Source organism: Ursus arctos, unplaced genomic scaffold (genome assembly GCF_023065955.2).
Source record: "Ursus arctos isolate Adak ecotype North America unplaced genomic scaffold, UrsArc2.0 scaffold_26, whole genome shotgun sequence".
Classification (NCBI taxonomy): domain Eukaryota; kingdom Metazoa; phylum Chordata; class Mammalia; order Carnivora; family Ursidae; genus Ursus; species Ursus arctos.
The window spans coordinates 4,868,261-4,888,737 of NW_026622941.1; the positions used below are offsets into that span (position 1 = coordinate 4,868,261).

The 20,477-nt window shown below is 40.1% G+C and overlaps 1 protein-coding gene across 4 annotated transcripts in view; it reads right to left on the bottom strand.

Annotated features, from left to right (window-relative positions):
- Positions 1 to 11,748: 11,748 nt before the first annotated feature.
- PARP11 (poly(ADP-ribose) polymerase family member 11) overlaps positions 11,749 to 20,477 on the bottom strand; it is a 42,346-nt gene continuing 33,617 nt past the window's right edge. For all 4 annotated transcript variants that reach the window (XM_026502649.4, XM_057318899.1, XM_026502650.4 and 1 more), the window contains 2 exons: positions 16,140 to 16,291; positions 11,749 to 14,640 (listed from right to left, as the gene is read on the bottom strand). In XM_026502649.4, the coding sequence (XP_026358434.1) occupies positions 14,324 to 14,640; positions 16,140 to 16,291 (469 nt within the window). In that variant the 3' untranslated portion in view covers positions 11,749 to 14,323. The remainder of the gene's footprint in view (positions 14,641 to 16,139; positions 16,292 to 20,477) is intronic.

Sequence of the window (20,477 nt, forward strand, 5' to 3'; positions counted from 1 at the left end):
GAGAGTCCAAGTTCACTTACACCTCTCATGTGGTGACTATGTAGGGGGGCTACAGGTGACATGCAGAAAACCTGTTCTGTGTGCCTTTAATAGTAGGTTGACATGGGTCCAAGTGGTGGAAGATACTGGGAGGGGATTACAGATCCAGGGAAGATTTTCTAAAGTTTGGCATTAAACGAATACTGTCTCACGGGAGCGGGTGCTTAGTGTGACTGTGTCCAGACACTGGCTGGAGTACTTCTTTATGGGAAAGCTGAAGAAGGCATTTACACCATCAAAACCACCCAAATGATTGACTGAAGCACACAGTCTTTAAATCTCCTCTCATGCCAGACTCCGCGCTCCTTAAAGCAGGGCTCTTACCATCGTGCCCTTTGCTGAGCATGCGGGCTGGTGAGTGGTAGAGATAGACACTCAGTGAGTGTTTTGTGGAATGTATGAATATATCCACTTAGAATTTCCCTTAGAAAGAAAGCTAGCCCAAGTAAAACAGTTTAGCTTCTACAGGAGAATGCGACGTACTCTGAGTGCCAGGCCAGTTTCTAAATGTCAGGGGCTGATCTTTCTGTCCTTCTCAACTTGTTAAATAACTATCTCACAGAATTCAAACCTCAGACAAGGTTACTGGAGACTATGATAAAATGAGACAAAGCAAGGCCACTTCATAATTTTGTCTGAGCACACACAAAAATAAGGCCGCTGTCCACCTGCAGAATATCAACCATCCCCGTCTTTCAGCCAAAATGAGAGATTTGCTACTGCTTTACAAATTGCAGCTCGTCCCCTGCCTCGTCTTCCCAGCCAGACAGATAAGATTTACTGAGATACCCAATCAAGACTCACCCCTGCATCCAATTGAGGGCAAAACGCCACTTCCTTAAATGCGACCCCAAATCACCCAACCAAAGCCCACGTCCTAGGATAAGTTCTTTCTAACACTCTCTTACTGGGACACTCCACAGTTCCTCATGGTCTGTGTTCTCCCTCAGTACGACCCACAGGACTGCTTCTGGTGGTCTTTGGCTGAAGGCCACTGACCAAGTAAATGCTAAGGAAAAAAAAAAAGAAGAAGAAGAAGTATGCCCCTAACTCCAGGTGTAACGTGAATCCCATAAGAATCCCAGATCTGTGAGGGTTGAATCAGCTACAGAACACTTCTGAAAACAGGAAGGGTCTTCTAGATCAATATCCACTGACGCTGACTGAAGCTTACTCTGTGCCAGGCATTGTCCACGCATTCTACAGGAAGGATTTCATCAAGTGAGGTAGGCATTATTATCTCCATTTATAGATGAGGAAACTGAATCACAGAGAGGCTAAGAAACCTCTCCAAGGTTGGCTAGCTGGTCAGTGGTGGAGCCAGGGTTCAACTTGGTCATCTGACTCCAGGGCCCATGCTTCAGATAGATAGGACTTTGAAGGAAAAAGAGAGGTAGGCAAGTATGTGTTCTGGGGGAAGCAGCAGTGCATGAGCAAAGGCACAGGGGCAAGAATACACAAGTCTACCTAACAAGCATCTTGATTCTCCTAGTAAGTAGTATAAAGACCTACACAATCTCTGCTCCTCTCTCCATGTACCCCTTAGCACTGGTTCTAGTCCCCTTAAGACTGACTCCCAGAGTCAGGTGCAGGGCTGGGGGGCAGCACATTCTGGTTCTTAAAGAGGATTGGATTCTGTCACCTTAATTTTAATGATAAAAATGCTACAGCCTGCCGCCTCCCCCACGCCTTGTTCCTCTCATCTCCTGAAAGCCTGATGTGACATTGTTAGGTGTGGCCAGGAGACTAAAATCCATCCTTTACCTAATTAATATCCACTCATCTTTCAGGTCCCTACCTTGCAATGTCCCTTCTTGGGGAGGCTTCTGTAATTCTCCAGGATAGGGTAGGTCCTGTTGCCACAGGCTTTCACAGTGGTCTGAACTCCCCCTTCGGTAAAGTGTATTGCTCTGGTTACAGTTCAATATATGTCCTCCCTCCCTCCTTGCTAGACTCTGAGTTCCACGAGAGCAGATGCCATGCTTGACTTGTTCACTGCCTGGCACACTGCGGGACCTCTGAGTACTGAACTGAAAGGAAAGGGGGACAGAATGGCAGGAAAGGTTCAGGGAGAGGCAGGGCAATTCCCTTCCCTTCCTATTCCAAAGTCTTGCTTCATAATGCATCACGATCCCTACTACTGTACTGGAGGAATCTAACCATGCTCTGTCAGGTCTTTTACTTTTAACCCTTTGCACTATATGCAGGAAGAGCCTTGGTGCAAACAAGCTGCCCTGCCTCATTTCCTATGAATAATTTTGTGATGTCACTTGGGGCAACACTGATGGAAGAGATGAACATTTCAAAGAAATATGAAGTACACAATTATTTGGGGGCTGCCTGGTTTTTGTAATATATATGGGAGACATGAGCCCTACACATCCAGGAAAGATGTTCTAAATTCACCCATGAAAGCTTCACTTTTTTGCAGAGTTGGTTCACTTCTCACGTTCCAGAGACTGCAGGCTGGAAGGTGGTGGAGAGCCTCTGTGGTCTCTCTCTTTCCCCTGCCCCCATCCTGTGCTGAATTGCACCTGACCCATCACAGGTAAAAAGATGTCTCGGTTATTCTTAACACTGAGACAGTAAATTCCTTGCTATTACTGAGTTAAGTCGCCGGCTGTAAGATTATGTAATCCATTTTCTCAGTTCTAATTGCTTGGCTTTCATTCTTCAGCACTGCAGGCTGAGAACTTGGCTTTCATTTGAACTTTCTCACTGTGTGGCGATGTTGCTAGAATTTAACATTGGTTTTATTCATTTTTAAGTGGCTTCTCATGAGTCTGGAACACAGGGTAATGCCAAAGACATTTGTTTTCCTGTAGCTTTTTAGCCTTGCTGTACCCTCCACCAAGAGGTTATACAGTAAGCTGCTTCTGACTCCGGATTATGCTAACTTCACTAGGGTAAACCAGCTTAGGAGAATCACAATCCAGGATTTAATCCAAATCATTTTTACCATATTAATTATAAATCCAGATTGTACTTCTTGGGTTTCCTTGTTCCTTTTTTTAAAAATCCCTCTTCCTGACAGGCTCATTATGCTTTAAAGTCTCCTGGCTAACATGTGGAAGCTGCAGGCATTTGTAAATTCACATTTGATTAACGTTCTTAGAGAATTCAGAGTTCGAGCCCAGTTCCTCCTCTTTATTCCTTTAAGAAGGAGATCAAGCACCATCTTGGGAGTTGCTGATCTGAGTTTTATTTCTAACTTTGTGTTTGACTCAGTGTGAACTTGGATAAATCAGCAGAGGGGAAGGTTCACTTTTACTTTTAACAAGAGTCTTTCATAAACCTCACCTTCTGAAAAGTGGAACATAAGGAATAGCAGGGAGATCAGTAGGAGAAGGAAAGGAAGAATGAAGGGGGGGTGATAAGCAGAAGGGGGAATGAACCATGAGTCACTATGGACTCTGGGAAACAAACTAAGGGTTTCAGAGGGGAGGCAGACAGGGGGATGGGCTAGCCCAGTGATGGGTATTAAGGAAGGGCACGTATTGCATGGAGCACTGGGTATTATACGCGAATGATGAATCATGGAACACTACATCAAAACCTAATGATATACTGTATGGTGACTAACAACATAATAATAATAAAAAAAAGATGTCACATTTCTATACCATCAGAGTTGCATTTCATCACACTGAGCCTTACCAATAGGCCAACATTTATACAGACTGGGACACGATTTTAGTGAACAGAAAACTAGATTTGTTTCCACAGGTAAGCCTTTTAAAAAAAATTAGATTCAATTAGCCAACATATAGTACATCATTAGTTACAGATATAGTGTTCAGTAATTCATCAGTTGCATATAACACCCAGTGCTCATCACATCATGGGCCCTCCTTAATGCCCATCACCCCATTACCCCATTCTCCTACCCACCTCCCCTCCAGCAACTTCAGTTTGTTTCCTATGATTAAGAGTCTCTCATGGTTTTTCTCCCTTTCCGATGACTTCCCATTCAGGTTTCCCTCCCTTCCCCTATAATCCTTTGCACTGTTTCTTATATACCATTTATGAGTGAAACCATATGATAATTATCTTTCTCTGATTGACTTATTTTGCTCAGCATAATACCCTCCAGTTCCATCCATGTGGATGTAAATAGTAAGTATTCATCCTTTCTGATGGCTGAGTAATATTCCGTTGTATATATGTACCACATCTTCTTTATCCATTCATCTGTCAATGGACATCTTGGTTCTTTCCACAATTTGGCTATTGTGGACATTGCTGCTATAAACACTGGGGTGCAGGTGCCCCTTCGGATCACTACATTTGTAACTTTGAGGGTAAATACCCAGTAGTGCAATTGCTGGGTCATAGAGTAGCTCTATTTTTAACTTGAGGAACCTCCATATTGTTTCCTAGAGTGGCTGTACCAGCTTGCGCTCCCACCAACAGTGTAAGAGTGTTCCCCCTTTTCCACAACCTCGCCAACATTTATTGTTTGCTGTCTTGTTAATTTTAGTCATTCTCACTAGTGTGAAGTGGTATCTCAATGTGGTTTTGATTTGTATTTCTCTGATGCTAAGTGATGTGGAGCATTTTTTCATGTGTCTGTTGGCCATTTGGATGTCTTCTTTGGAGAAATGTCCGTTCATGTCTTTTGCCCATTTCTTGATTGGATTATTTGGTTTTTGGGTATTGAGTTTGATAAATTCTTTATAGATCTTAGATACCAGCCCTTTATCTGATGTGTCATTTGCAAATATCTTCTTCCATTCCATACGTTGCCTTTTAGTTTTGTTGACTGTTTCCTTTGCTGTGCAGACGCTTTTATCTGGATGAAGTTTCAATAGTTCATTTTTGCTTTTGTTTCCCTTGCCTTTGCAGATGTGTCTAGCAAGAAGTTGTTGCAGCTGAGGTTGAAGAGGTTGCTGCCTGTGTTCTCCTCTAGGATTTTGATAGATTCCTGTCTCACATTGAGGTTTTTCATCCATTTTGGGTTTACCTTTGTGTATGATGTAAGAAAATGGTCCAGTTTCATTCTTCGACATGTGGCTATCCGATTTTCCCGGCACCATTTACTGAACAGACTATCATTTATCCATTGGATATTCTTTCCTGCTTTGTAGAAGATTAGCTGACCATAGAGTTGAGGGTCCATTTCTGGGTTTTCTATTCTGTGCCATTGATCTATGTGTCTGTTTTTGTGCCAGTACTGTATTGTCTTGATGATTACAGCTTTGTAATATAGTTTGAAGTCCGGCATTGTGATACCACCAGCTTTGGTTTTCTTTTTCAACATTCCTCTAGCTATTCAGGGTCTTTTCTGGTTCCATACAAATTTTAGGATTGTTTGTTCCAGCTGTGAAAAATGTTGATGGTATTTTGATGGGGACTGCACTGAATGTGTATATTGCTCTGGGTTGCACAGACATTTTAACAGTATTTATTCTTCCAATCCATGAGCATGAAATGTTTTTCCATTTTTTTGTCCTTCCTCAATTTCTTTCATAAGTATTCTATAGTTTTTAGAGTTCAGATCCTTTACCTTTTTGGTTAGGTTTATTCCTAGGTATCTTATGGGTTTTGGTGCAATTTTAAATGGGATAGATTCCTTAATTTCTCTTTCTTCTGGCTGTTAGTGTATAGAAATGCAACTAATTTCTGTGCATTGATTTTATATCCTGCCATGTTGCTGAATTCCTGTATGAATTCTAGCAATTTTGGAGTAGAGTCTTTTGGGTTTTCCACATAAAGTATCATGTCATCTGCAAAGAGTGAGAGTTCGACTTCTTCTTTGCCAATTTGATTGCCTTTATTTCTTTTTGTTGTCTGATCGCTGAGGTTAGGATTTCTAGTAGTATGTTGAACAATAGTGGTGAGAGTGGGCATCCCTGTGTGTTCCTGACCTTAGGAAAAAAGCTCTCAGTTTTTCCCCATTGAAAGTGATATTTGTTGTGGGCTTTTCATATATGGCTTTTATAATATTGAGGTATGTTCCCTCTATCTCTACACTGTGGAGAGTTTTAATCAAGAAAGGATGCTGTATTTTGTCAAATGCTTTTTCTGCACCAATTGAGAGGTTCGTATGGTTCTTGTCCTTTCTTTTGTTAATGGAATATATCACATTGATTGATTTGCAAATGTTGAACCACCCTTGCAGCCCAGGAATAAATCCCCGCTTGGTCATGGTGAATGATTCTTTTGATGTACTGTTGGATCCTATTGGCTAGTATCTTGGTGAGAATTTTGGCATCCATGTTCATCAGTGATATTGGTCTGTAATTCTCCTTTCTGATGGGGTCTTTGTGTAGTTTTGGGATCAAGGTAATACTGGCCTCATAGAATGAGTTTGGGAGTTTTCCTTCCATTTCTGTTTTTTTGAAACAGCTTCAGAAGAATAGTATTAGCTCTTCTTCTTCTTTTTAAAATTTTATTTTATTGTTAGTTTTTAAATGTTTGGTAGAATTTCCCTGGGAACCCATCTGGCCCTGGACTCTTGTTTGTTGGGAGATTTTTGATTACTGTCAATTTCTTTGCTGGTTATGGGTCTGTTACCCAGGTTTTCTATTTCTTCCTGTTTCAGTTTTGGTAGTTTATAAGTTTCCAGGAATGCATCCATTTCTTCCAGATTGCCTAATTTTTTGGCATGTATTTGTTCATAATATGTTCTTAAAATTGTATTTCCTTGATGTTGGTCATGATCTCTCCTCTTTCATTCATGATTTTATTAATTTGGGTCCTTTCTCTTTTCTTTCTGATAAGTCTAGCTAGAGGTTTATTGATCTTATTAATTCTTTCAAAGGACCAGCTTTTTTTTTTTCCCATGCGTTCCTCCATTTTTATTCCTTTTTATTGCCAAATAATATTCCATCATATAGATATGGCACTTTTTGTTTACCATTCATCAATTCATAGACATTTGTGTTGTTTTCCTTTTTTTGGATACATGAATAATGTTACTATGATCATTTTTGTACAAGTTTTTATTAATTTATTTATCTATTTATTTATTTATTAATATTTTTTTATTATATTATGTTAGTCACCATACAGTACATCCCTGGTTTTTGATAGAAAGTTCAATGATTCATTAGTTGCGTATAACACCCAGTGCACCATGCAATACGTGCCCTCCTTACTACCCATCACCAGCCTATCCCATTCCCCCACCCCTCCCCTCTGAAGCCCTCAGTTTGTTTCTCAGAGTCAAAGGACCAGCTTCTTTTTTTTTTTTATAATGATTTTTTATTTTATTATGTTAGTCACCATACAGTACATCCCCAGTTTCCGATGTAAGGCTCAATGATTCATTAGTTGTGTATAACACCCAGTGCACCATGCAATACATGCCCTCCTTACTACCCATCACCGGCCTATCCCATTCCCCCACCCCCCTCCCCTCTGAGGCCATCAGTTTGTTTCTCATAGTCCATAGTCTCTCATGTTTCATTCCCCCTTCTGATTACCCCCCCTTTCTTTATCCCAAAGGACCAGCTTCTAATTTCACTGATGTGTTCTACTGTTCTTTTAGTTTCTAGTTCATTAATTTCTGCTCTAGTCTTTATTATTTCTCTTCTCCTGCTTGGTTTAGGCTTTATTTGCTGTTCTTTCTCCAGCTTCTTTAGGTGTAAGGTTAGCTTGTGTATTTGAGACTTTTCTAATTTTTTGAGTAAGGCTTGTATTGCTATGTACTTCCCTCTTAGAACCAACTTTGCTGTATCCCAAAGGTTTTGAACAGTTGTGTTTTCATTTCATTTGTTTCCACGAGTTTTTAAAATTCTCTAATTTCCTGGTTGACCCATTCATTCTTTAGTAGGATGTTCTTTAATCTACAAGTGTTTGGGTTCCTTGCAAATTTCCTCTTGTAATTGAGTTCAAGTTTCAAAGTACTGTAGTCCAAGAATATGCAGGGAATAATCCCAATCTTTTGGTACTGGTAGAGACCTAATCTGTGACCCAGTATGTGATCTATTCTGGAGAATGTTCCATGTGCACTGAAGAATAATGTGTATTCTGTTGCTTTAGGATGGAATGCTCTGTATATACCTGTGAAGTCCATCTGGTCCAGTATGTCATTAAAAGCCCTTGTTTCCTTGTTGATCTTCTGCTTAGATATGTCCACTGCTGTGAGTGGGGTGTTGAAGTCCCCTACTATTATTGTATTATCAGTGTATTTCTTTAATTTTGTTACTAATTGGTTTACATAATTGGCTGCTCCCAAGTTAGGGGCATAAATATTTATAATTGTCAGATCTTCTTGTTGGATAGACTCTTTGAGTATGATATAGTGTCCCTCTTCATTCCTTACTAGTCTTTGGTTTAATATCTAATATGAGGGGGCACCTGGGTGGCGCAGTCGTTAAGTATCTGCCTTTGGCTCAGGGCATGATCCCGGCGTTCTGGGATCAAGCCCCACATCAGGCTCTTCCACTGGGAGCCTGCTTCTTCCTCTCCCACTCCCCCTGCTTGTGTTCCCTCTCTCGCTGGCTGTCTCTGTCAAATAAATAAATAAAATCTTTAAAAAATAATAAAATCAAATCTGATATGAGGATTGCTACCCCAGGTTGCTTTTGATGTCCATTAGCATGATAAATAGTTCTCCACCCCCTCACTTTCAATCTGGATGTGTCTTTAGGTCTAAAATGAGTCTCTTATAGACAGCATATGGATGGGTCTTGCTTTTTTATCAATCTGATACCCTGTGTCTTTTGACTGGAGCATTTAGCCCATTTACATTCAGGGTAACTATTGAAAGATATGAATTTAGTGCCATTGTATTACCTGTAAAGTCCCTGTTTCTATAGATTGCCTGTTTCTTTCTGGTCCATGTTGCTTTTGGGCTCTCTCTTCACTTACAAGATCCCCTTTAATATTTCTTGCAGGGCTGGTTTAGTGATCACAGATTCTTTTAGTTTCTGTCTGTCCTGGAAGCTCTTTCTCTCTCCTTCCATTCTGAATGACAGCCTTGCTGGATAAAATATTCTTGGCTGCATGTTTTTCTCATTTAGTACCCTGAATATATCATGCCAGCCCTTTCTGGCCTTCCAGGTCTCTGTGGGTAGGTCTTCTGCCAGTCAAATGTTTCTACCATTGCAGGTTAAGGACTTCTTATCTTGAGCTGCTTTCAGAATTTTCTCTTTATCTCTGAAATTTGCAAGCTTCACTATTATATGTGGGGGTGTTGATCTATTTTTATTGATTTTGAGGAGAGTTCTACCTCTTGGACTTGAATGCCTGTTTCCTTCCTCAGATTAGGGAAGTTCTCACCTATGACTTGCTCAAATATACCTTCTGTTCCTTTTTCTTCTTCCTCTGGGACCCCAAAAATTCTAATATTGTTTCACTCTATGGTATCACTGATTTCTTGAAGCCTCTCCTCATGGTTCATTAGCTGTTTTTCTCTCTTTTCCTCAGCTTCCTTCCTTTCCATCATCTTGTCTTCTATGTCACTGACACTTTCTTCTGCCTCATTTACCCTAGCTGCTAGAACATCCATTTAAGACTGCATCTCAGTTAAAGCATTTTTAATTTTGGCCTGATTAGATTTTATTTCTGCACTAAGAGATTTTCTAATGTCTTTTATGCTTTTTTTAAGCCCAGCTAGTAACTTTATAATTGTTATCCTGACTTCCAGCTCTGACATTTTACTTATATCCATATTGATTAGATCTGTGGCCGAATATTACCTCTGGTTCTTTCTTTTGTTGTGAATTTCTCCTTCTAGTCATTTTGCCCAGAGAAGAATGGATGAATGAGAGAATCAAATAAAAAGTATCGACCACGACCCAAGCAAAATACACACTAGACAAATCCAAAGAGGTCAGAAATCAAAAAAGAAAAGGAAAAAAAGGGGGGGGGGAGGAGAGAATATAATCTCTCAGGTGGACAAAATAGGGTGATCCACTTGGTCCTGGGTGTATTTTGGTCTGTTTGTTAGAAGACACTAAATCCCAAATTTCAAAGAAAAAATTTTAAATTTAAAATTTTAGTGTCTTTAAAGAAGACACTAAATCCCAAATTTTGTATATATATCTTAAATATATATACAAAAATAAAACTGAATACAGTGAAAGGAAGCAAAAAATGAATATATCTACAAAATGCAAATGTAAAAATGAAAGTTAAAAAGACTTAAAAACAAAGAGCTGATAAAATAAGAAACTAGTTGAAAAGAAAAAAAGAAAAGGAAAATTTTAACTGAAAAATAAAAGAATCCTAAGAAAAAAACCCCTCAAATTCTATATACTATTTCTCCCTAGTACTGGAATTTTGCAGTTCTGTGAGCTCCATAAACTTGGTATTCACCTGATGTTCCAGCTGGTGTTCTGGGGGAGGGGACTGCTGTGCTGATTCTCAGGTATCTTCACCTGGGTGGAGTTGCACTGCCCCTTGCCAGGGGGCCGGGCTCTGTGTAGGCTGTCTTGGGTTGCTCTGTGTGGCTTTTGTTCCCTAAAGGCTTTCCGGGCCCCTTTAGAGGATGAAAATAAAAATGGTGGTGCCCCGCTCTCCAGCCCTGGAGCTGAAAGATTTGGCTCCCTCTCTTCAGTAAACCCTCAGGGAAAAGCAGTCTTTGCTTTTGTGTGCACCAAACTCTGCAGATTCCTGCGGTTCACACCCACACCAATCCTCCTGGGGGAAGGAGGGTTCCCATGGTTCTACCCTTTGCAGGGCCCCTGCAGCGAGAGCGGTCACCCGATCATGCCATGGTTCGGGATTTATGGCAAACCAATTGAGAGCCCCCTCCTGGGCTCATTGACTGTAGCTGGTTTCCCCGCTCCCAATGCTTGGGAACTCTGCTGGCTCAGGCACTCCGTTCTTTCAGTGACCCCAGGGATCCTGAGACCACACTGTCCTATCTAGCATTCTGCCCTGCTTTGCCACCTGAGCACATTTCAGGTAGGGATGTCTTTCACTGGAGCAGATTTCTAAAGATTTCGATTTTGCGCTCTGGGGCTATATCACTTTCCAGTAGCTGGCTTACGGAGGCTCCCCCACCCCTACTGTTTATCTTCCGATATATCCCCTCAGATTCACTTCTCTGCACCTCCTACCTTGCAAAGAGTGGTCGCTTTTCTATTTGTAGAATTCCAGCAGTTCTTTTTCTTACATATCAGGTTGAATTCATAGGTGTTCAGAATGATTTGATAGATATCTAGCTAAAATTCAAGGAACCAGATGACACAAGTCCCCTAATCTTCTGCCATTTTGTCTCCCTTCTCCACAGGTAAGCCTTGATCATTCCGTCTCCCACCTGTAAAATTAAGACATCTTCGGATAGCTCCCATTTTTTTGCCAACAAAAGCTTAAAGATCAGATGAAATGTCTAACTTGCTTCAAAAACTTACTGTGGACATACCAGGAGTGCTGGAGGCTGGATGAACTGCAGGAAGCATGCTCCTCAGGTGCATGTAGACACCACCCCCCCAGAATTGCTCCTCTGAGCTGGGGGAGCACACCGAAAGTAAAGGACACTGTCTGTAGGCGCTTGGCCTTGAACTGTTTTGGAATTTTCAATAGCAGAGTAAATGATTTTCCCACCGATCATTTGATTAGCTGTTGGTCACGATGACTTAAACCAAGAACAAGAGATTTCCCCCCATCTGTAAGCGGGTTATATAAGAGTTAGAGGCAACAGACTTCTCAACGGCTCGTTAAGTTTGAGCTGCAGGTGTAGGCTTAAGTAATGCAAGGTGGAGATGAGACGCAGAAATCACAGAAACAAATATATGGCATACGCAGACAACCAAGCCCTGCTATGGAAAGCTTTAATCACCACATGTAAAAACAATATATTCACATATAAAAAATGGCTCCAAATGCTTTATCATCACCATAACAGTCTAGAAAAGAAAGTTACACTAATATAAAAACCTTCCTGTTCATAACTGCAAGATTTATGAAACTGTTTCTTATAAATACATTTTTTTTACCCTGAGGCTTGACATGAAAGTGAAAAAGAAAAGTCACTATCGGCTGCAATTTGTTCAATGTAGAATTTTAAAAATCATTTATTCATTAATCTGGAATAGGTTCTCTTTACTCTCCCCATGCATACTATGTGAGGACAAGAGGAAAAGGGGGCAGATGGTTGTGTCCAGTCTATGATATACTAATTAGGATTTCTCAACTCCATCTATTGATCAAAACGAACAGAATTTAATAGTGATTAAAGCTACACTATCACATTGAAAAATTTATCAAAATTAGTTCTTCCTTACAAAAGGAGAATTGGCAGTACATTGTCAGACAAGAACAACAGAATTCTTTCTTATAATGTCTATTGCAATGCACTCTACTTACCACATCTGAGCCAACTAGTTAAGTTTAGAGTTCATACAGACTGCCTTGCAAACCTAGACTCTGGGCTCTTAGTCACACCTCAAGATAAGATCTGCACATCAACAAGAATAACTCCCAAATGCTACAACAGTTACTCCATTCCAATGATGGGAAGGGAAATTGTGTTAAATTGGAAAAAAAGGATGGCCATGTTGAAGTGGGGATTACTGTAACATTTTTTTTTTTTGGTGTGTAAATAACAAATAAATAGAATAAAAAGATTTTCAAAATCTGAATTCCTAATGTCTCGAACATTGTTCTTTTGTGAATGAATCTAGAACAATAGTTTGCGACCTCTCACAAGGTAGCCTGGTGACTTTTCTTCCAATTATTTCCATGATAATCTCTGCATGTTTCTAAAACGGGCTCTTCCTAAATATTCACAGCATTTCATGTAAACTGGCTATTAGTGTGCACATCTGAGTCAGGAAATCTTTGTTGCTGCTTGGTTTCAAAGTATTGTACATAACAGTTTCCTGTACTACTTACTTTCAACTGTACAGTTACAAGTATTCTGGGCTACAATAAAAATCTGGGGATATATGGCAGTTGAAGAATTACCATGCCTAATCTTGGTCCATACTCTTCATTTTTATGATTTCGAGATGCTTTCCCAATGCAAATGATTGAAATGAACAACACAGGCATGGACATTTAGTGGCTTTTCCCTGAAAAGTTAAATTATGTTCACAACTTCTCAGTCAAAACTGAATGAGGATAATGGAGAGAGAATTCAGTATTAGACTGAGTTAGGAAAAGGTTTTCTGGCAAGGCTTGGTACAGGTGTTCTTTTTTTTTCGGGTAGAATCATGGAAAATCAAGGTGGGGAAACACTCAACCATCATATGGCCAATTCCTCCATCTGACACCTGAACTCTTGCATGACATTTCTGCCAAGTTGTTGTCTAGCCTCTGCCAGAACACCTCTAGGGGCAGGAAGCTGTTCCAACATTACTTATTCTTTAGAATAGAATAAGAGCAAAACAGACGGAACAGGTAAACAAACTTCCATTACACATGATTATGAACTGGACCTAACTGTTCAAGCATTAGCAGATTGTCAATTTACTACTCAAAAGACTAAACCAGATTTGTTCCAAGCACCCCATGCCTTCTGCTACGATTCAAAATGGGGAGATCCAACTTAAAAATGTGAATATTGTGAGTTGCTGTTTAATAGCTGTGAAGGGAAAAATACATGTTTTGGAAAAGAAATAAACGTTTCACTTTGAAGAGGCAATAAACACTGTGTGCAGCGAGTCATGGTACGAGAATTCAAGAGCCCTGGTGGGTGAACTGTGGGCTAATTACAGTCTGCAGCGACTTATCAATTCTGATGTAGGAGATAAAAGAATGACATGAGCAGTCTGAGACCACAGCCTGCTCCCCTGGGCAATCAGCAGGACACTCTACCTTGACTTCCTGCTTTTGGCTGGTCTGGCACCTCTGTAAATAAAGTTTTTATTTCTGATTTCTACCATCGTACTCAGCCTGCTTTGAGATTTTAAATCCCCACTTTGGAAGACCAACAAGGTAACGTATTGATTGGTGGATAATAATGTCAGGATTCAATTTACAAAGGATTAATTCCTCTGAAGGGACACAGTTACGTCTGTTTTTTTTATTTTTTGGACATATATATATGAATAAATATAACACACACGTAAACTTTACAGACTCTGAATGATCATGTTAATTGAGACTCAGCTGATTTAGTTTTGAGTGCTACCTTTCGTCTCTGTGTTAAAATGGCAATGGTATTGTATCAATCTTTAACAAACAAGACTACGAGCAACGGACAAAAACAAAACAACAAAAAACCAACCTTAAAGTCAGTATGTCTTTTTATATGGAGGCCACTTTTTTTTCATATCTGTTTCAAAAGTATCAGATAGTGAACATTTAGTGGCTAGATGACAGGAGAGCAAATCTTCCTGCAAAAAAAGCACAGAACTTCCTTGACCACTGAGATTTGGAAGTGAAATCAATAAAAGTCTATTAAGTACTCAGGATAGATCTGGTTGGCATCAAACACCACAAAGATCTTTGGGTCCCAGGTATCATCCACACAGCTGTCATATAAATTCACATAGCTCCCGTCTTTGGAAGGAGGTCGCATGTATTTGGAGTCTCCATTTATGTAATCTCCAATTAGCACTCGAGCGAGAAACATAGATTTATATGTTCTAAACAGATGCCGCTGTTGCAAGCTTACGCCATGAATTTGGAATGTGTTTCCATGTTTTATGTCGTCTTTGCAGAAGCGACTGGAGTAAATAGCATCTCTAGCAAAATAGGTTCCTTAAACAAAAAGGACCAAAAAAAAAAAAAAAAAAAAAGAGCCAGGATTACTCTGAAGAACATATGAAACACAAGCAAAAACATTCTAATTGTTAGGGGAACGGACACATGGAATCGTCTAAGGAAAACAGATGTGGAATTTCCTTGTCTGTAGATCTCTGAGAGAGAACAGAAATCCATGGATAAGTTTTTTATACAGACCACTCCCCACCATCAACACCCTCCCCTATTCCCACCAAAATGAAGTGACCAGACTTAACGTTTCCGAAAGAAAGCTTACAAAGAAATCCAGTGTATAAGACAGAGATAAATTGTTTCTGTGACTAAATGTGTGGTGAGACCTGAGTTTTAGCTGGTTGGGCCTCCCTCTCATTTCTGTTTGCCTCCACTACCTTCCTCAGCCCACGGCCCTCGTGCAGCATCTCACTGTTCAGCATAGTGAGAACGACTGATCTGCAGAGATTACTTCAAAACCCAAGAAACCACATTTCTATGCTACAGGGTAACAAGTCAAGAATATTTCAGGAGATAACAGAACCCCATAACCACAAAAAGACTTCTGAAGAGTGCAAAGCTGTTCACATCTGAGCATCCCAGAACAATCTCACACAGGGTCATCACCGAAATCTAAAACTCAATAAAGCATCAACTCTTCCAAAAGGGTACACCTAGGAGACTGACATCGTGAAGGCAATATTTACTCCAAAAAATTTGGGAAATGAATTGCAAAGTCTCAGATTATGCCATCCTGACAGGATTTATGGCAATGCTTTTCCCATCCCTGTACAGTTAAATCAATAAGATGGCCTTTTTAGTAATTATTTTAAAAATTAATCTACTTTATTAAAATGTAGCATGTCTTGATCCTAAGTAGTAGCCAGTTTTCTTGCTGGAGATAAGGTACAAAGTAAGGACCAGAAAAATAAACACCTATCCCTATCTTTTCTTCTCATCTCTCACCGTAACTTCCTGGAGTGATGGGCATAAAATGGAGAGCTTGGACTTTCACAACATTAGAAAAAAGGTGAGGAATTCCCCCATTATTCCTTACTGCTCATTAATATTTTTACCTACCATTTTCTAAAAATCAAAACAAAAATACTAGTGCCTAGACCTGTCCACAATGTAATCAATGCATTTTATAGTTCTCTATATATTTGACATAAAACAGTTTATCATAGAGGCTTATCCATGGAAAGGATTTATACATGGAAATTAAATGGAATGCACAAATCAGCTAATCTGGACATGATGTCCCATCTGAATGACTGGGACTTGGGGAGCTATTTAATCCAGTAGAGGTGTCAAAGTCTTACTTCTACCCTGTAGGTGCAGGATGTGGCTTTTCTGTGGCTCAGAAATTCTGAGGGTGTGCGAGAAACCTAGTACAGTAACTCTTAATGTCTATCAAACTCCTGAATTATAAAACAATCAATTATCTCTAAAAAGAGGAGATTCTCTCCTAGGACTTGAACGAGACCTAGAATTCTGATAGTTACCTTTCCCAAAGAGAGCACCATGTATACCATTTATTCTCCAGTCAAAGTTATGAATGCAAATTGCTTCCACGAATTCACTGCTGGTACCATGAAAGAGCATTTGTTCATTAATCTGAGGCACACCTCTTTTTTTCTTGAGTTGAGCCTTTTTCCTAAAAACACAATACACATAGGCACAGAACACACAGAGAAACAGATCATAAGTGGCATTTATTAGTTTTCAGACGTGCCAAGTTCAATAGAAAGGGTGAAACAGAAAATACTTCTTTAACGTAAATTGTAAGCAGACAAAGCAGCTCTGGAAAAGAAATCATCTCAAATGCTCTTGGACACATAATCATCTTACCAAAAATTATTAGTTACAACTGAGACTTAAAGCTGAAAATTATACCAAAAACTATAGATATAGCCCCATCCTAGTAAAGGTAATTGATTGCCTAAACCAGCTAAGCTTTACAGATGCCTAAAAATGACACTACAAACAATTAATTCACAGAGTCTTTATTTCTTTATTTTCTTTTTTTTTTTAATTCAATTAGCCAAGGTAGAGTACATCATTAGTTTCTGGCATAATGTTCAATGATTTGTTAGTTGAGTATAACACCCAGTGCCCATCATACCATGTGCCCTCTTCAATGCCCATCACCCGGTTACCCCATCCCCCCATCCACCTCCCTTTCTGCAACCCTCATTCTGTTTCCCGGAGTCAAGAGTCTCATGGTTTGTCTCCCTCTCTGATTTCTTCCCATTCCATTTTAAATAATGAACTCCTTCAGCAGGGACCATGCCCTTATCTTTTTATCTCCAGAGACTTAATGTTGGTTGGATTGAACTGAATTTTGTAACTTAGAGGGAACATTAAGCCATCCACTTCAACCCACTTCCCAAGGGGCAAATCTCTTCTTACACATAAAAAGATATTCAATGCAGGACTGACTGTAACAGTAAAAAACAGACAAGGTGAAAACAGCCTCATAGCATTGCTTCCAGGCCTTTTTCTTTCCTGAACAGCCTTTAGTTGACAAGAATCTGCTGGATGTCTTCTAATTTATAAAAGTCAGTAAGAAATAGAAACAGAGTCCAGATATCATCAGCCAGCATCGGCTCTCCTGGCTCACCAGTGGCATCACTTTGTAGGTCATTCCAAACCCCCAAGACTTTCTCAAACCAGACCTCTTTTTGCCTTGCTGTATTTGTACAACTGATTTATAGACCTAAAGTAGTGGATTGATTTTAATTAAGCTTTATCTTGAACAGCAATTTTTAAAAAATGCATAATTTATAAGCCACATGCAGCTTAGTGACTTTGTGGGGGAATGACAGTTGCATTTAAATGAGAGAAATGGAAATTGTCTTTCTCAAGAGTCATTTAGCAATATGTATCAAAACTTAAATGTATACGCTTTGGTCTACTAGTGACAGTCTTTCAGACCATGAAGCACGAGGTTAGAAGGGTGTGCATTAAACAAATATGTCCTTCAGAAAAATCCAGCATGTTTTCACTAAGAACAAATTTGCCAACTTTCTTTTTTAGACCTGTAGGTACTGTCTTTTCTTTCTTTTTTTTTTTTTTTTTTTTTACGATGCACATATGTTGCTCTTCCAAGCAAGGAAAAAATCTTTAAAAAAAAAAAAGATAACCAAATTTGTTTTGACTGTTTCAATCTTCCAAGGTCTTCCTGACTCGTGCTTCAGTCACAAACAAATAAGCTACCCCCTCTCATGTTAAATCTTTCACAAGTGTGATAAGCAAGCCCTCTACATTTTCATCCAAATTACTGATAAAAATGTTGAAGGGCTCAAGAAGAAAGCAAGCATGCCACTCATGTTACTCTCAGCCCAAGACTTTTAACTGGGTATTAATTTTTCTCTTTGAACTATCACCCAGCATACATTTCTCTATCTTGCCTCCAGTACAAGAACCTTCGTCAACCACTTTGTAGAAACCAAGTTATATTGTCTAGGGCCTTGGTCATCTGCCACTATGGTAATCCTCTTATTTAGCTGGGCATTAGTGAATCCATACTGTTTTTACCTAAGTAAATATTTTAGTATACATCTTTCTAAGGTCAAGCTTCACCATCTGTAATGACTAGAATCCACTCCAAAATCAGGATATTCACTCATTATACTTCTCAGGCACAGATTAGAATAATTTCTGGTTTGAAAATTCACCCGAGTCTCTCTTAGTGTGGACACTGAAAATCTGCTCAGTCACTGGATTGGACGTGGCATATATACCAGCTGAACGCAGAGTAGGATGGGGTAGGCGAAGCTTTGCATCCCCACAGCATAGTTTATCTAGTGCCAACTACTAAGGCACCCATGAAATGTGGAGATTCGTGACATACTGTGACCTTGGGGTTCCGGAAAGGCTAACATTGAGTTCCAAGACTTCTTGGGCTGTAACTAAACCTTTGGGGAACATCACAGGATTCAAACTACACTAAGTTCTTTATGACCCTGCCCATGTTGGTCCAACCCCTCAGTCATTTCTGAACTTCCAGAAAATACGGCAGCACCCGCTTCTCAAAGATATCTTAAAATTACCCACCCTCTCAGGGACTAGGGTACCAAAAGGACTAAGTTGCCACGTGCCCTAAATTGCAACAGGAATATCTTCGTGCTCCAGATTGAAGTCAGTTCACCTCGGTTCAGACCAGTGGTTCTCCATCCTGGCTGAGCATCAGAATCACTTGCAGAACTTGCTAAAGGGCTGAGAACCTCTCATCTAAATCCACATTCTCCGTGCGATAGCAGCTGTCACTGCTCTTAACTCCTTGCTGCCTCATCCTTCCCAACCCTGGGTCAATCCAACCCCTTTCCCTCTCTGCTCTTAAATATGGACTGCTGAAACAAATCACACAACATCCCCAGGTTTCCACTCTGAATTCACATATTCCAACATTAGCTAAGCCCTCAACACTGATGGAAATCCTATGGCTCCCAGGTTAGTTCTTTCTCCCCCATTTTCCATATTGGCCATTCCAAATCTACTCCTTCCCCCATCTCTCCCTCTTATCTACACCTCCGTAACCATTCTCTGTAGGTTGCCTCACTTCTTATTTCGCCAAAGACACTGAAAGTTTCAGGAAGAAACTCCATAATGTAACCCCTCTCCTCATCCCCTACCTCTACTTATCTGTAAACATGACTGGACCACCCTTGTCTAGCTCCTTCTGTATATTCTAGTATATTCTCTGAATTTCATCCTACCACCCCTCTTTAGGAGCCTTAATGCATCAATTACCCTTTCTCCTTCTCTTGTCCTTTAAACTCTCTCTCCCTGGGTTCTTTCCTACTGTAATTTACACATGCTCAGGTCCCTCCCACCTTTAAATTCAAAAAAAGTAACAAAACAAAACAAAGACACCCTTCCCAACTCCACAGTACCCATCTTCTCACATTTCTCTTCCTCTTTACTGCCAAGCCTCTTGGAAGAGCTGCCAACATTTGCTGTATATACAATATAGCATCCACCAACATGGCTCTTATCAAGGGTGCCAATGACCTTCTTGTCAAAAAATCCAAAGGACATATTCAATATCATCTTACTTGGCATCTCTTTTGTATGTGACCCTGAGGATGACACCTCCTTGCTTAAAACACTGTCTTCCTTTGGTTTCTGTAACTCTAACATCTATTGGTTTTCTTCCACCTTCTGTGGTTGTTACTTCTCAGTTTCTGCCTTGAGTTTTCCTCTGTCCATCCCTTGCACAGTTCAGTCCTTGGTCCTCTTCTTTTCTTTCTTTCCTTTTTTTTTTTTTAAGATTTTATTTATTTACTTGACACAGAGAAAGAGAGACAGCCAGCGAGAGAGGGAAAACAAGCAGGGGGAGTGGGAGAGGAAGAAGCAGGCTCCCAGCAGAGCAGGGATCCCGATGCGGGGCTCGATTCCAGGACTCCGGGATCATGCCCTGAGCCAAAGGCAGACGCTTAATGACTGAGCCACCCAGGCGTCCCTGGTCCTCTTCTTTTCTTAATCTACATACACTCCCTGGTCATCTCATCAATTCTATGGCTCTACTACCTCACATTTTCTAATAATTCCAAAATCTTTATTTCTAGTCTACACCACTCTCCTGAGTCATGACACAGGTATCAATTGCTACTTCCTCCCCATCCTCCCTCACAACAAAGACCAAAATCTGTTCCTGCCCATATTCCCTTAGTCAACCGAAATGAGTCAGAAACTCTGGAGCTATCTTTCCCATCTCCTTACTCACACCACTGAACACATTAAATCATCATTCTACATCCTTAAAATCTCAAACCCATCCTTTTCATTCCAGCACAGCAGATGCCACTTTGGTTCAGTCCACCCAACGGGTCTCAGTT